Source organism: Siniperca chuatsi, linkage group LG16 (assembly GCF_020085105.1).
Source record: "Siniperca chuatsi isolate FFG_IHB_CAS linkage group LG16, ASM2008510v1, whole genome shotgun sequence".
Classification (NCBI taxonomy): Eukaryota; Metazoa; Chordata; class Actinopteri; order Centrarchiformes; family Sinipercidae; genus Siniperca; species Siniperca chuatsi.
In genome coordinates this window covers 9,125,942-9,143,364 of record NC_058057.1, presented here as the reverse complement: position 1 = coordinate 9,143,364, position 17,423 = coordinate 9,125,942, and the positions used below count along the sequence as shown (strand labels likewise).

Below are 17,423 nucleotides of genomic sequence, written 5' to 3'. Positions count from 1 at the left end.
AATTATAGCTGTGGCTGAAGCTGATATGCTGCCACTGGATTCCAAAGCCACTGAACTGTAGGAGATGGTTGAATAAAACACTCCTACTGGGTAATTAGTTTAAAAGACAGAGGACATTTTATTTGATGAATCCCTCAAAACCGGTCCTGAATCTTCATAAAAGGACTATTTCAAGATGTCCAAAATTAACAATTTGGTTATAGACCATCACCATCATGTTGGATGAAGCAACATTCAGCCCACTCAAGTAGACACAATCTAGCTAGCTTGGTTAGTTGTTAACTAATATACTGATTGTGAACCTTAAAGCAATAGTTTGACATTTTGGGAAATACACATTCGCTTTCTTGCAGACAGAGAAGACTGATACTGATAGTGATACTGATACCACTCTCGTGTCTGTACACTACATATGAAGCTACAGCCCGCAGCTCATTAGCTTAGCGAAGACTGGAAACAATGGGAAACCAATAGCCTGGCTCTGTCTAAAAGAATAAAAATCTGCAGACCAGTAACTTCCTTAAGTCTCTGCTGGTTGCCTGGCAATGGTCCCTGCCAAGAAATGTAAATGTAAAAATGGCGAATTGTCGCTTTTACACTTCATTTTTTGTATGGATTAAAAAAAAAAAACAAGATGTAACATGTTAAATAGTGAGCTGAAGAGGTGCTGATATCTTCGGACAGAGTCAGGCTAGCTGTTTCCCCCTGTTTTCAGTCTTTTCGCTAAGCTAAGCTAAGCTAACCGGCACATATTGACCACACATTCCTTTAAACTAATATATTGCTTTAATATATCAAATATTATGAATTTTAACTCTTAACTTCAAAACATGACACCATCATTCATTGGCCAAAAATGACTGTCGGCCAGTATTTTCATTTTATTTTGAAGATACATTTTTATGTCAGGTGTGAACTGCAACCTGTCCCAGCTGCATCTACACACAGTCTGGATATTATCCGAGATACCAGGTCTTAACAGGGCCATAGACATTTAATGATATGTGATATTACAATATGCGTCAACGTTTTGAGCATTAGTCATCCATGTTGGATGACTAATGCTCAAAACTGTACTATTTGCGACTGTTTTTGCCAAGTTAACACCCGGTCCTTCTTTTCTGCGAGGCTGTCTGTCTACTAAAAGTCAGGCAACCTTTGCAACCACAGTCAAAAGGCACTAGAGATGAGTCAACAGCAAAAGCCAGACTAACTTTACCTTGGACAGCGCAGCTGGATGGACACTGCATGGCCTCCATTGTGTGCTGCGGAGCCAGCTGTCCTTTGGAAGCTGCTGTGTCAGCTCACATTAGCTGTGAGTGACACAGATCAGAATGAGCCAGCAGTGACCAGGTGGGCCCTCTGACTCACTGGATCTTACTAACAGTTCCATGGTGAAACGGAGCGAGGGCCAAAATGAAATCACTGACAGAAACTGGTAGAGGAAACAGCCATTGATGAAGAGATAGTGTGACAAAGGCAGAAGGGAGGGAGAGGCTGTTAATATACTGTCTGTGGAGATTTTAAACAAGGACAAATTCTAATACATTTATAATTAAATAATAGTGATTCTGAATTTGTAGGGACACTAAATCAGTGCTAACTTGCTCTAAACAAGCCTTTAGTCATTTATGCCTTTTTGTAAATCGAGGGTTATCAAACCTCTAAATCATCTGAAAAACTGTAAAAGCTCCAGATCAGCAAACAGAAACATATGCTAGCTCTTTGTCCACAAGATCTCTTGCTTAAAAATTGTACTTAATTCATCGTTTTCAAATGGTGGAGGCCTTTCCGTTTAGAGTTTTCCTTTGCTCTAAAAACATGCAGGTAAGGCTAACTAAATTGCCCGTGGGTGTGAATGTGTTAGTCTGTCGGTCTGTGTGTCAGCACTGTGATGACTGGCGGCCTGTCCAGGTTCAACCGTCTTTCACCCAACGTGTGCTGGGCCCATGCAATGTGGAATGCATGGATTATTGATTATCTGTGTGGTGTCAGCACGGTGACCAAAAAGAAAGATGCAAGCCTTACTTTTTAATTTCACAATAATGGCTTATTAAAATGTAAAATGCTGCTGGCTGAAGAATGATGTCAGCATATTTATCCACTTCACTAACTTAATTATTGCTTTTAATAACAGTTATGTTTAACATAAACTGTACTTTTTCAATACTGCTCCATGAACTGATATGTGTAAATAAGACAACAATGTCCCGTTTCTCTCTCTTCGCCTTGTGGAACATGAACTCGAGTTCATCTCACATTTTTTCTTTCCACATGTGGAATCCCATGAGGCAGTTCAACAGGGCATGTTCACAGGCCGACACCTGACTTACATAACCAACTCACTGTTTTTATTACGACAATGAGAATACGCTACGCTCACTTTACCTTTTATCTTAAGTTCCTGTCAGCATGCTCTTCTCATTCCCCAGAAATTTCAAGTTCCCAGCCAAGAGCCATTAACATCTGCAGCCTTGCAATAATCACAATTTTACATTCAATATCTCAAACTGAAATCCATAACTCATAGCAAAACTGTAAATAAGTCAACTTCAGACCACCACTGAGATATGTGTTGATAGCAAAGCATTTAGGCAGCTGGAAACGCTCCAAGTTGGATGAGTTATGAAACACACTGACGGTAATATGAAAGTGTATAAAAGCACAGCTACAACAGAGATTTGCATAGCACTGCGTTTGTTGAATTAGGCTGCCGACTGGAATGTGGAGAGGGAGTATTCAGTATGTCTGCCTATGTACTTGTACTATTACAATGTATCACGTATAAAGCAGAGCCAAATTGTCAGTACTGACAACAATATTAATTCCCTGCATTCCTAGAAAACATTTGAGTTCCCTGGTTTCCAGTATCTGATAGATGAAAGTATCAGGAATCAGTTATTTGAGTAAAAAACTCTTTATAAATTATTTGTGTAGCCAAAAGGCTACAAAAAAAACATACCTTGCAAGCCTTTTTTTATAAGTCAAAATGTAAAGCACAGCGATAGCAGCTGTGTGAGTGGAGATAAAACGGATTCCTCTGTTGAAATATTTACTTCTCTGAGAATAAAAAGTATGAAAAGTCGGCTGCAAGTCTTCATCTCGTGCTCAGTAGTGTGCATTTTTCAGCGCTCTGCAGGTGCAGTGATATTTCTGGCCTTTCAGTCTTTTTTGTCGTTTTTTAAGGGTTTTTTTCACCTAACCTCTCAGCGGCAGCAGCTGAGGTTTCAGGGATGGCCAATTTCCAGCTGTGCCTCCGATGAGTGGCATCTTCCTTTCCATCTTAATCGTCTCCTCTTTTATAGGCTCTTCTTTTTTTCTGCCCTCTCACCTGCTCCTCCTCCTTCTCTTTTTGCCCCATCTCGGCTATTTTCACCTTTGCATCACCTTTCATGTTCTCCTATTTCTCTCTCCTCTCTTCTTCCCTCCTCGTGTCTCCTTCCCAAACCCTCCATAACCCAAAACATCATCCATTTCTCCTCATCCCACCTCCTCCTTTGCCACATTTTTCTCAACTCTCCTCATTTGTCCAGATTCCCCCCTCTCTGCGGCCCACATCGGCTGACAACCACTAATGTGGGCTCCTTGAAAACCTCCTCCGTCAGCCTTTCCACCCATTTGGTGAACCTCGCTGCCATGACTGTGGTAAATACCATCACCAACACAATAGGAATTGGTTCCATGCTTCATTCTACTTGGCGGCTTTTATGATACTATTCCCTCATCCAACGGTCAATTATTAACTATTGCATGGAAACTGCTCACACTGTACCTTTCATCTTGTTCCATGTAGTATAAATACTGCACTATATGTAGCATGGGTCTCGAGAATTACTAACCGGTAGCACATGGCAACAGGCTGCCTCTTCATCCTTTTTCATGTAATGCCTACTGTTTTTGTTTGTTGTACATGTGCTGACTACAGGAAGGCCCTACAGGTCCACATTTTTCCGTCAGAAAAGAAAATCCATGGCTCTAGATGTGTTCCTCCGTAATAAGATTCAACTTGTTTAGAAGAATAAAACTTGAATTTGTCAAAAGCAGGGGGAGAGATGTACAGTAGAAAGCCACAGGGCTAAAGGAGGCGCCACTGTGTTGAGAAAGCGCGGTAAAGGACACCCCATAATACTGAATAAAAGGGCATAGTATCCTAGCAACAAGCAAAAGGAGAAGCCGCTTGCTCTGCAGTGTCCTCTGTTGCTCCTGCATCTTCAACCTTGCATCTTTCTTTTAGAGGTTCTCCTCAACAACCCCCTAGGAGACACTTTCACCCCATCCCTACATTTATCCTTCTACTTCCTGTTAGGACACCCTGTTGCACCCTAATAAGGGCACTTTTATCAAGTGCGCATGCCATTTAACACCGTTATGTCTTCTAAAGGGTGCCTCGGTTCATACAGTGCATATCATACGCAGGGCTACGTGCCATGTATTTAAAAGAGTGGTGGGCAGAGATACAGCACTGGATCCCACTCTATAAATCCTTTTAACGGAGAAGCCCTCCCCTCCAAACCCTCTGCCATGTTTCAGAGAGCCACGGCAGAGCTACAACATCAATGGTTTAATCCCCTTACATCTTTTGTTGACTGAGAGGAGAGCGAGCAAGACAGAGAAGATACATAGGAGGTAACACACTGTAAAACATCACTGGAAACCCATCTTGGCTGGCTTTGTTACTCAATTAATATATTGCAGATTGAGATCAAAAATAGTGATGATAGCTACAGACACGGCCACATGTCAAAGTGGAATCATCAAAGAAATGGGTAAGATTTCAGAGATTTTTCTGTGCAGTTGTGTGTGTATGTGAGGCGACGCGTGGGTGGGCTCACTGAGTTCACTCATCAGTCTAACCTCACCCAGACATCACTGAAAATGTCACGGCTGCAGCGCCATTTCCATCAATCGCAAGTATCACCCCCTCCCTGTAATATTTGAACATTCTGATTATCATATCATAATGCATTTAATTCAACTTATGTTTTAAAGCAGCCATACTCTTATTACGATCTGCTTATAGTAACACTTCTAGTGTTCACCAACCTTTGCTGCCTTGCAAGCTAACGCCTGATTCAAAATGTGCTGATGCTGAACTCTCCCAAAAACAGCAGCAGAGGAGTGGAGCAGTGTGAGATCGTAACTGAAGAGGCCACAGCACTGGAGAGGAGAAACGGGCCGCCTATAATTGACTGTCAGAAGTGTCATCTCCTCTCAGCATGTGAGTGAGAAGAGTATGAAATATGCTGCGTGATGAATAACTGGCTCCATTTGCCTCATATGACACCTACCAACTCCGTAGGAAGTCATAATGGCCGTCCTGACAGAAACCGACTGCAACAGAAACAAGAGAGGCTGCCATCTCTTCCCTCGATCCTCCATCAAAACACTCCTAAACCAAAGTCCCCCTATCCCCACTTTCATTTTATTCTCCATCTAATCAACCTCCACTACATCCCCTTTTAAGATCAAACACTGTGGCCAAGCAGCCTGTGTGTGATCAGACATTAGCTGTACATCTGCTGAACCCAGAGCTAACTCTGGTGGCGTTAAAGAGGATCGGAGGGAGACCCAGGAACAACTCCAGAGTTTCAGATAATCATGTGGCCATCCCTGATGGTTGTTCCACGAACATTAATACCAGCACAGATATCCTCCAATGCCATGAATGTCAAATAAATGCAAATAGATGAAAGGATAAAATGCATTTGTACTTGTACCTCTCCCTCTCATCCATCAAGGCTGCCAGTCATCGATTTAGTCAGACAAACTCCCTTTCTGTGAGCCAGCATTTTCATATGATCAGCTTTCACCTAAGCGCTTTATGATTGTGACAGCCACATCAGTGGAGTCGAATGAATAACGACTTTGATCAGCCCTTATAATCTGAGGCCAAGCCCAGTTAAGTGGGGTGGTCTTAATACGTTTCTGATGGAATTTCAACAGCCATCAGATTGTCGGCGAGTATTTGTCATGAGCAGCACGACTGGGACTCTGATAAAAACAGATGAATCATTTTTAAATAAATATTTAATGTGCAGGGGAATACTGATGATGTATTCACAGCAGAGATTTCTAAGCTGGCCTCTGACCTTCCCCATGTGACTCACCAACTTTTCAGCTGTCAAATTTCCTCTTTAAATATTTTACCTAATAAAGCACAAGGTGAAAGGTTTTGTACCCAGCAGGAGACACCTGGGGAATGAGTGTTAAAACATTTGTGAATACATTTAGTTATTTATGGGACTGGTGTGGCTGCTCTAGCGTTTGCTTCATCTTTATACAGATCATTATCGCAGCTCTAATCAAAGCCTTTTTCAAGTTTTTCATTTGGTACTGAAGGCAGTCAGCCGATCTCTTGGTTGAGGTCAGTCGGGGATCGCCAAAGTCATAAGGATTCATCCTCCGGGGACCAGTAATGTCAACTTAAAGGCCAAATTTCATGGCAATCCATCCAATAGTTGTTAATAGTTGCTATGTAGATATTTCAGTCTGGAACAAAGAGGTGGACTGATGAATAACTGACATTGCCATCCCTAGGGCGATAACACTAGCGTGGCTAGTGGCAAAGGAAGCTATTATCTGGTAAAAGCAAAACATCATCCCATTTTTGAAGAAACTGTCCAGATACTTGGAACAAATGTTAACTCACCTTTTCTTTCATGAACTGTGTAGCTGCTTCCTTATTTTGCTATGTAAAGAGATACTTCATGTAAGGCCCCCACCAAGTCTTCTTAAAGTTCAGAGGGACAGATAGGAAACTACTTTTTCCACCTTCTTTGTAAGATTATGTGGATAACAATAGGCTACACTGGCCACAGTGGCCTTAATTGGGGGGGTGTATTATTGGAGAGGAGGAGGGCAGTTACACAAAATATCACTCATATGTTCCCAAATCAGTTCATTCTTTACATGTTTAGAAAATAAAGCATCTCATTTCTGCATTCATCACACACAAACACACACATAATCCCCTTTGACTGATCACTTGTCATCCAAATGTTTCAACTAAGTGACAGGAACGAGTCAAGAGAAATGTCTGTCTCAAGGTCCATCCGAAACCAAAACAGATACATGTTTCCCCAGGTGACGCAGTCCAGTCTTGGCACTTAAAACTGACCTGCAAGAGGAAATTAGCAGAGCAAGGTTACCTAAAACCATCCCAAATAACTTCCTGAGGATGGAGCAACAGTGTTGAGACTGTACAATTCATTCCAGATGCTTCAGCCGACCGTCAAAACTCCACATTATCTCATCCATCTAGAGGGCTCACCGCCAGTTTCACTTTTTTTTTTTTTTTTTTGCATGCGCTCCAGTTATGGTAAGTCCCAACTATGCTGTGAAGTTGATATCATCTAAGCAACCAATCAAGTGCTTCAATATTTCATTATTGCAACAGCGCAACAGATTTTCCAGTCAGCTATTGCACAAATTCCAGATGAGGAATTATGTCTCTCAACTTGAAAACTAATGAGCCATTCCATGTGGAACCCACCAAAAGTGGCCCCATGCCCACATTTTAACCACCAGAGAAAATCTATAACTGTTAAACTACATGTTGGACTGAGGTGACAGCGCTATCTAAATGCAAGCAAGGTGAAGAAATCTGCTGACTCAAGTCTCCGATGTCACAGCAACCAAAAGCAAAGAGCTGACAGGCAGAAAATCCAGATGAACGCCTTGTTCCTCCCAGGCCTCGAAAGGAGCTGATGAAGAGGTGTTCTGTCTAGGAGTTGCTGACTTTTGGTAACCTGGGACTGTTCCACTGTCGAAGGTCACTGGGTGTGTTGCATAGACAGAATCGAATTGCTGATGGTGAGTTTATGGTGCAACCCCAGATGGGTTTTTGTCACTGTGTACTCATTCGAACTCCCCTCCTCTGTCTCTCGTTTGCATCTTAAATCAGTTGTTTAGATCTGACATACAACACAGATCAATGTGGGTCTTGCTAGGGTTGCAGTACCGGTCATTAAAATCAACTTTAGTTGGTTAAGGACAGGCTGACAATGGGACAGAGGACAAGCGAGGGACGGTACCTTTGATAAATCCTTCTACAGTGGAGAACAAGCACTTTACAACCCAGCTTGTAGAGGAGAGTTTATTTCAAATTAGCCACTATACTATTTGGTTAGGAAATATGTGTAAGTTAAATATGTTATTTCTCAACATTATAAGAGATGCATACCCAGATTTGTACTGCACAGGAGCAAAGCATATTCAGTTTAATGCTAATTAGAGTGGGTCTGTTATTTTACATTATATCTATATGTATCCATCTTTAAAATCCATTTTGGGTGAATCCTGGCAGGTTCATACATGGACACTTGGGTGTGTCTCCATGGATGTGTGTATTTTGATGGGGGATGTAGCAGTCAACTGTCTCCAGTTTGCCAGCTAGTGAGTCACTTTATGGACTTCACACACTTCACTTTTTGATGACATGACCATGCCAAAATTAAAAAAAAAAAAGCATATAAACTTACTCTCTCTCTCTCTCTCTCTCTCACACACACACACACACACACACACACAGACATTGTTTCACAAAAAAGAAAGACAATTTGGTTTAGACGGAGATTTTGAACTCTGATTTAGATTTTTTAGTTCTGTATTTTAGTACATTTCAACTAGCTGGGTATTCCATATTGGAAAACCCCGGCCATTCAGACCAGGTACAATTATCTGCTTCATATATAACCCATGCTCAAGTGAGGTTTCCATATCTGATAGCAAAGCCGGTTACAAATAGCTTAAAAATGAGTGTGTAACTCGGACCACGCCCTGTTTGTCCTTTATGAGTAAGTTACTTGGAAACAGCAAGTGAAAACACACACACACACACAGCTGACCTCGCTCTGGCTGGCATCATTTTGCATGGGTCAACCAGCATGGAGGCCAACCATGCCCAAACCTATCCCCATCCCCCTTACTTCCCTCCGCTTCAGTGACTCTGAGGCTAGGCGTGGGCGCCGTCCACTCGCCCCACTGATCATTGTTGTTGCCTAGGCGACTGAGCAACCCAGCCCTTCCAGCAGCCCACTGCCCAATGATCAGAAAGGAAGGACATGCATTTAGATCAGTATAGACTGAGAGGGAGACACAGAGAGAGGAAGGCTGGGATAAGTGGCTGAAATTGCCTTCATATTTGTAAGATAACATATTGTTTTGGTAGGTATGAGTTGAAGATGTCAGTGACGACCACACATACATAAAACATACAGGCTTTAGCATTAGATCTTACAGGGAGTCCGTGTGTGTGTGTGCAAGGCTCATGCTGGCTCTATAACCTCATTCTGTCTGTTGGGTGCTGCGTTGATAGGAATGAACGGACAGAGGATCAGACAGCAGTTTCACAGGAATCGAGAGAGAGAGAGATGGATGCAGATGGAGGGAGAGGGAAAGACTGGTGAAGTGAAGTCTGGCAGGTAAGGAAACACGGGGAGGTAGAAGTTCAAAAAAAGCGACCTAGAGACGCACGCTTTCTTTCGTTTTCCATCTTGCAGTTCCTCTTTCCATGCAGTCTCATTCCTGCTGTGTCACTAAGAGGAGAGACCCACTTCCTCTTTTGTTTATCCAGGAATGTGGGACATCCTGACAGGCTGGCTTTTCACTAACAGTACACAGCTGAGAGTTCCCCCTGTGGCTCTTTCAATCTCTCCTGTGCGTATCCATGTGTGTGTTTTTCTACTCCATTATCTGTGTTATCAGCCGACCAGGCCTCACACAGGCAGACAGGGTGCTGGGAAACGCAAGCCAGAGAGAGCAAGTAGAGCCCGTGCTGTGCTCCGAGGAAAGAAAATTTCCAATTCAATATGTCTCTGGGAGTAATTTGCAAACTACAAAACTAAACAATGAAGCAAGTTATCTGTCAGTATTTCTTTTTGGAATAGTAGGTATCAAAAAGGGCTACTGCATGTTTTAACATGACCTAATGCGATCCTATTAATTTTCACAATCATAATAATCTTAGAGATGTAATTTCAGTTTAGTCACCAAGAGTAGCTCTTGTTCTTCCTTTTTTTTTAAGTTTTGATTATGCCCTTTATGAGAAAAGTACAAATGTAACCATTTGGGTGAGGCTACAAGAAACCAAATCAGCGCCTTGGAACACAGAAACATGAATCAGAGTGTGGACAAACAGGATATCAGTGACAGAAACATCCTATTCCTGCTTAGACGCCCTTTTTTCGGCCCCCCAGACATGTCACACAATGACTTGAAACCACGGCTGAGAGGAAAACACTATTGTGTTGTTGATCCTCCGGTTTCCTTTGAAACCAGAAAAGGAGCTCACACAGAGAAACGCCAAGGCTCACTTAGCAGGCTGTGATTGATTGATGTTTATTTAAGAAAAACACAAGAGTGATCGAAGGCCTGACTGGTTCTTTGAAGAAATTAAACTAGCTACGGAGATTTTGCAGTGATTCAAAAAAAAGTAAACAGGGACTTTGATTCTTTCTCATAAAAAGTGACCCCAATAGATCTTCAATTAAAGACTGTAAGAAATGTGTGATCTCACTTTTAAAGCTTATTGATAATTCACCTCAGAGGGAAAACGACCAAATGCTTCAGTCACACATGAATGTGAATATCAAGGCACTGACTCATTTGCGTTAGTGTGATAAAACACACACACACACACACACACGCACACACACTGGTGGCCAACTGGGAGGGCTGGTTTTTAGGTCACGTCACTCCCCAAGGGTAAAAGAAAAGGAAACTGAAAAGAGAGCCAGACACAGAGAGAGAAAAGCCTCTAAATTAGAAGGGTGAAGAGTTCACACTCACTGTGGCACCTCATATATTAAGACACACATAGAAAGGCCAGGTATTTAAGACCCCAGTTTAAACACGGAATTTTATGACTTCTCAGTGAGTTAATTAGGACTAATTTGAACCTAATCTTAGCCAAAGTGGGTATACAGTGGGTTTACAGGGTGACTCAACACAGTAGATTAAACATAGGAAAGCTTCTTAGGAACATCACAATTTACTCGAGAGAAAAAATGTAGGAGGCCAGTGCAAGAACAACATAAATCAAATTCAAATAACTGCATTCTGCTGAAGCTTTTACAGGTCTTAATCTCCAGTGAATCACTAACCTATCCGACTGGTTTCTGAGAGCCACACGCAGTGGACTGACAGACTCATGGTAATGAGGTCTGCAAAGTATTAAAGGGACAGTTCACCCCAAAATCAAAAATACATATTTTCCCTCTTAACTGTAGTGCTGTTTATCCATCTGGATTGTTTTGGTGTGAGTTGCCGAGTTTTGGAGATATCGGCCGTAGAGAAGTCTGCATTTTTGGAATATAATGGGACTATATGGCACTCGGCTTGTGATGCTCAAAGCGCCAAAAAAAAACAAAACAAAAAAACAATACATTTGAACAACTCAACAGCAATGTCTCTTTCCAGAAATCATCACCCGGTTACTCAAGATAGTCCACATACCTTGTTGTGAGCAGTTTCATGTAGGAACTATCAGTAAAAATAGCTCCTACACGAAACTGCTCACAACAAATTTGTGGCATTAGCCAGTCACAATAGCTCGCTGACCTTCTTTCTATTTTCTCTGTACTGTGCTGTTTACTCGCCTCTTAGCGTTTTGCTCTCAGGGTTGTGCACCATTGCATTTTATTCCATAAACAATTTTATTGAAGAGGGAAACAAATTTCTGCAAGCAAAAGAGCTTGCTAACTGTCAGTTAGGGACAATAAATTCAGTTTATCATAAGACGCATTCATACTACTGTCTTGCAACTGTCTGCAAACCATGCCTCTTTTGTGGAGCAGTTTGTCCTGCAACAGAGGAGGTTAAATAAAAATAGATGGTGCAACACAGTTAATAAGCTACAATAGCTTCTTCCATTTTCGACTCCGTAGCTTTCTGTTCCCTCAAATGTTAGCACTGACAGCTTGCTATTGGTCAACAGCATGAATTAGCGACTCAAAGTTCACCAATGTCGAGCTCAACGTGAAAAAATTCACACAGATTTATTTTACCCCCGCGAAATCAAATTGATTTCACTGCTAAATTTGCCCGTTTTAAATGCTAGTATGACCAAGCCTTTAGTTATGGTTTAAAGGAGGAGAGGGAGAGGCTACTGTTAACTTTTTTCAGTAATGAAGGTCCACTATTTTAGCGTGCCGTCTCCAGCAGTCGGGCCTGATTGAACATCTCACTGGCCTCTGGCACACGTGGAAAAACAAACAGTCAGTGTGAAAGTGAAGGATAAAGCCACTGTGGCTGCATAAATGTGCTAGAACTAGCCCCAGTTGTCCCTGCACAGCAGGACTAAAACCCATTTACTAAATCAATGTTTTATTTATTGCATGTTTTATTTCCTTGCATTAGTTTACATGTGTCAGTCCATGGCACCTTACTCACATCACCAAGGGTACGGCAGCCAAATGGCATCAGTTTCTTATACGTTGACGGGTTCAAACTGCAAGTCAATCATATTGGTGACATTATAGACATGGACCACTTTCTAACGCTTTTAATGAAAAATATAGTCCTCTGCACAACATAAGCTGCTATACTGTCCCATCAACTGCAGTAAAAGTAGCAAAATATGTTTACGTCAGCCTGGGGTCGGATAATTCCTCCTTTCTGTGTCAGAGAAACCTCGCTCTTTGGCTTGTTTGGAGTCACTTTATCTGCTGAGTTAGAAACATTGTTCCTTTAAAGCCATTTGGCAGCTAAAAGGCCAGAAGAATGTGTGAGGGTCTGTTAAAGGTCAACAAGCATTATTGCAGAGAGGATCTTTATCAGTTCATCTGGACAATGTCAAGGCAGCACTTTGCTGCTCTCGCTTGGCCACTTTGTCTCAATCTCACACAACTATGCTCAGTCTGTATGGCACTATAGGGGAGCCTAATGCAAGCTCTCTGTGACAGCATCATATTTCAGGCGGTCTTTGACTGGAATTGGGTTCCAGACCACCAAAAGCGAATGCAGACGTTGATTAGTCTGGAAATAGAAGTCACTATTATTGGTTATGAAACACAGTGGTACTCAATGTAGCCCCTGCTGTTGTTTCTTTTTTATTTCTTGAGAACAGAAGCCTTCGCTACTCCTCACACACTACACCGCACACACTGTCCAAGTAAACATGCACACACACAGAATGCGCGTCTGTGTGTGTTGCCTGTATCACCAAAGAAGGGGGGGGGGGGGTTGTCAGCCATGTCTACGCACAAGAAATTCAATTAAGAAGACAGCAGGATGTCTCCGAAACCCAACCTCCTTTGAGCTCAATATGCCCTCCTACAGTCAACCCACCACTCCACCCCCAGGCTTTGCAGCCAACCCCTTACCCCAGTTCAGCCACTCCCCCCAACCCCCCCAAGACCCACTGAGGGCTCTTTGCTGGGCCCCCCTTTCATACACTCCTCTCTCCAGTGCCTCTTTTGCCTCTGAAGAGATGGACTTTGAGATTTACCAAAACGATGAAAGAATGTAAAAAATGACTGAAAAGATATGAAACACAAGCCTCTAGCTGAAACAACTGGTCGGTTGGACAGGACACCAAACGCTTTCATCCTCCTCCTCCTCTTCTTCCCATCTGTATGTGTGTCTGGCCACCGGACAGATGCTGTTCATTTACCACTTGAGCGCCAATCCTCAAGCTTGTCTCCTAAATGCCCAGGGGAGCCACTGGCATTTGGACAGCATTAAATAAAGTCACTCTGCAGACCTCACACCGTGGCCAGATCTGACCTCACAACATGGTCACTCCACTCGGATTTCAAGCAGCCAATTGAGTAAATCTGTCCCGGTTAAGAAAACCATTTTCTTACTAGTCAGGCCTGTTGAAGCTAGTGTCGACCTGCAGGCAATTAAATTTTCTATTCAAGCAGGTTTTTGAGATTTATTCATTGAGAGGTGTTTCATCTGAATGCTCCTGGGTACAGCCATCCAACTTGTGTGTAATAGTAGATAGGGATCAATGTAGTATTGCTTTGTTGTTGTTTTTAATCGATTGCCATCTTGGGTTATTTCACACCACAACAGTAGTCAATAGTAGCTCTGTTTCTTTCCGCATGGAGTTGTTTATGTAAAAGCCAGAAAGATCTGTGATGCTCAGCTTTGTTTAGGACTAGGTAGCATCAGTCTCATTACCAATGCATTGGTTTTAACAATGAAATAATAAACCTTCTCTCGCATGTGTGTGTGTGTGTGTCTGTATGTCATTGACAATGATGAACACATTGAGCCAGAACCTCAGGGGCACACAATGTCACACACATCTAGCGAAACAGCGGCTTAGAGAGGTGCTGGGCCGCTGCAGACACAATATCGATGTTACGTAATGACAGCCAAACACCGCCCAAAATTGTGTGTGAGTGTATGTGTTTCCGGATTAAGGGCTCCCTGAGCTCTCTCTCATGCATGCTTCCATCCTTTTGTATTTGTTACCTTCACGGTTCACACAGTCCACAATTCCAGGAATGTCAGATGAATAACATGTGACCTATGTGATCTGATTTGAAGCTGCTTGCTTTGAGCTTCTACGTGCTGCTGCTGCCCTGCCCTTGTTAATCACGGTAAAATAAAATAAATATATAAAGTTTCAACTGAATGGGGATTTGTTTCCCCATGAAACAGAATTTATTCCCTCGCCAAACAGATCATGGCGAGTTATCAGCCCATGTGCTAGCTAAACGAGGCTTAGTGTCCTCCCGTTCCATCAGGGCATTTTCATCCCGGCTCGAAGCTTTCAGCCGTGTATTTAGGTCTTAGAACAGGGACATTGATTTCTGGTCCCATGCCATGCATTTCAAACGGGCACTAAGCAGACATGAGTGCTCTTCCACAACCAAAGACAATAATGATAATCAGCAACATCAATTTGCTTCAGCCCCCTCTAAAAGCTATTTGTCCTCTTCCTTGAGGACCACAAGTGCAGTGACCTAAATCAGTGCAGATTGACATGATGGGGTAGTGTGGGACTGAAAAGGCCACTTAAGGATGCTGCGTGTGCATATGTGTGTGTGTGCGTGCGTGTGTGTGTTATAATCACCCCAATCAGGACTTTACAGTGAGGTTAAGCCAAGACCCCCCAGCTTTATCCTTCACAGCAATTTTGATCAGCATATGTTGTCAGTGCAATCACATGCACATGGTAACTACGCAACACATCCTGCCTGTATTATCCATGAGCAATGAACCCAAGAAACAGGAATACAGATGTAATAGGCCAGTGGCGTACGTGTCTTTTGAGAGCTCAACCTCACAATGTAAGATGTGAGGTTGAACTCTGTGAGAAATCAACTATAATTTCAAGAGGCCTCAAAAGGGCAACAACTTGTGTCCCTTGTCTGGGGATCTTTTAAGTCAGGGATAACTTTTGGCCATCCATCCCAACCCATGAGAGTAACTTCAAAGATAAAATCAAATCAAAAAAGGGCCAATTCATCAATGTTTAATGTAAGTGCACAGGGCCAAAAAGCTTTTATTTTGGAACTAATCTCTGGTTTGATTGGTTGGACTCTAGGATGTGCAACTTGTGGGGCCTGTGTGAAGTCTGCATGCGGCTTAAGACAGCCAGGTGTGTTTCCACAGGTGGAGGGAGTGTGTGTACTCACCATTAAGTCCATTGGGGATGCTCCTGTGATGGTGCGGTGCTGACAGGTCATCCATGGACCTCCTCATGGTGGGGCCTATCTTACTGTTCTCTGAGGTGGGCTTGTGTATGTGGTTGTGATTGTGGTGGTCGGGGCTACCAGCACTACCAGTGCTGGACGTGCTACTCCCGTCTCCAACATCCCTGATGGTGCCGGTGCCACCGTTCAGGTTGGTTAAACTGGACTGACTGTCTATGGAGCTCCTGGACCCTGCTCCGTTCCTCTCCTCATCCAGCATGAGGATGATCTCCTTCAGCTCAGAGTTCTCCCTCAGCACGGTGTCCTGGTTGGCCTCTAGCTCCTTCAGCTTCATCATGTAGGTACCCACCTCCTTCCACATGGCACTGGCAGTGTACCGGCCAAAGCGCTGCCACTCTCGGGACAGCTTCTTGCCCTTCTGCCGGTCATCGTCCAGGAAGCAGCAGAGCTCCCGGAGCTCATGGTTGTCGTCCTGCAGCTTCTGGTTGATCTCCTTCAGACTCCGGATTTCGTGCAGGTGCACCTGCAGCCGCCGATTGATGTCTTTCATCATGTTGCCATGGTCGATCATCAAGTTCATTTTCTCGCTGTCAGCCCTCCTTAATCTCCGGACCAACTCCTCTTTGCTGCACCGCAGCAGATCCTCGTCCGTCAGCCGGCTCAGTTCATCCTTCGGTCCCTCGGACGGATTTTTAGCCATGGCTGTCTTGGCTGTGAGTCTCAGTTCGTTTAAACGGTGACTTGAAATTAACTGTCAAAAGTCATTTAACCAAGCCTCAGTTGCGGAATTGTGTTAAAAAAGGAATACATTGTCCAAAATGTGAAAAAATCGTTATGCCCTCCTCTTCAGCAGGATCATGAAAAGGAAAATATTAATGTGATGCTATGGCAACCCGTGCATGAACTGAATGCCCTCACTAATCTTTTAAAGGAAAATCCTTTATGAATCTGCTGATACTCACATTCCGTCATAAACGACAACACATGGTTTTTAATCGATTACCAGTTATTTTCAATCAGGTCCTGGTCCCCGGAGCCGAGTCCTGTCAGCACAACATACCGCGTCCCATCGCAATGTGCGCCGTCTCCGCTGGACATCGCTCCATTCAAAGGAAGGTAAACAGAAAACGCAACAAATTGGTATTTTAATATTAACTAAAGGCAAATTTGACTTAAAAGGCGATAATTCGCGTAAACACGACACCTCTAAAAGCCCACTTTTGTTTTTACCGGCGGTGCACTCCTGAACGCGTTTTACCGTCAACAATGCTCCTCGGATAAGCCGCTTTGCTGAGGTGGTGTGTTGGCGGACGGAGGATTTGAGCCCTTCCACTCTGCCAGCTCGGAATTAGCGGTAGACCCCCTCCTCCTCCTCCTGCGTGTCCACACACTCCGGTTTGAAATCATTCAAGAGGATTTCTGCCAAGACGGCCAATCACGACGTGGGAGAGGAGTGGGCAGCAGGTAGATGAGGAGTGCGGTGAAGCGTCACGAGGCCCAGGCTCAGCCCTCTTAAAGGAACAGTAAGAGCCGTTCAGGGCTGAGAAAAACATATTGTTAATTTAACATAATAAAAGAGCACTAGACTATAGCTTAGAACACCTATTTTTACAAATATGTTATTACATTAATAAACATGCATATATTGAAGCTTTTTGTGTGGTATATTTAGCTTTTAATATTTCTAAACTTTAACTGTTTGACTTCTATTAGTAAAAGCTAGCTGATTTTTTGTTGATTTTTAAGCAAAAAAGCTGTTGTATAATTGGCCCAATTACTAATTATTTCAAAATGAAAAATGACTTTAACCCA

At 43.0% G+C, this 17,423-nt stretch overlaps 1 protein-coding gene across 6 annotated transcripts in view; it reads right to left on the bottom strand.

Annotated features, from left to right (window-relative positions):
• ccdc85cb (coiled-coil domain containing 85C, b) overlaps positions 1–17,082 on the bottom strand; it is a 47,386-nt gene extending 30,304 nt beyond the window's left edge. For 4 of the 6 annotated variants that reach the window (XM_044170078.1, XM_044170079.1, XM_044170080.1 and 1 more), the window contains exon 1: positions 15,594–17,070. In XM_044170078.1, coding sequence (XP_044026013.1) covers positions 15,594–16,311 — 718 coding nt within the window. In that variant the 5' untranslated portion in view covers positions 16,312–17,070. Of the gene's footprint in view, positions 1–15,593 lie in introns of all 6 variants that reach the window. The other 2 variants (XM_044170077.1, XM_044170076.1) reach the window with 2 other exon arrangements.
• Positions 17,083–17,423: the final 341 nt, after the last annotated feature.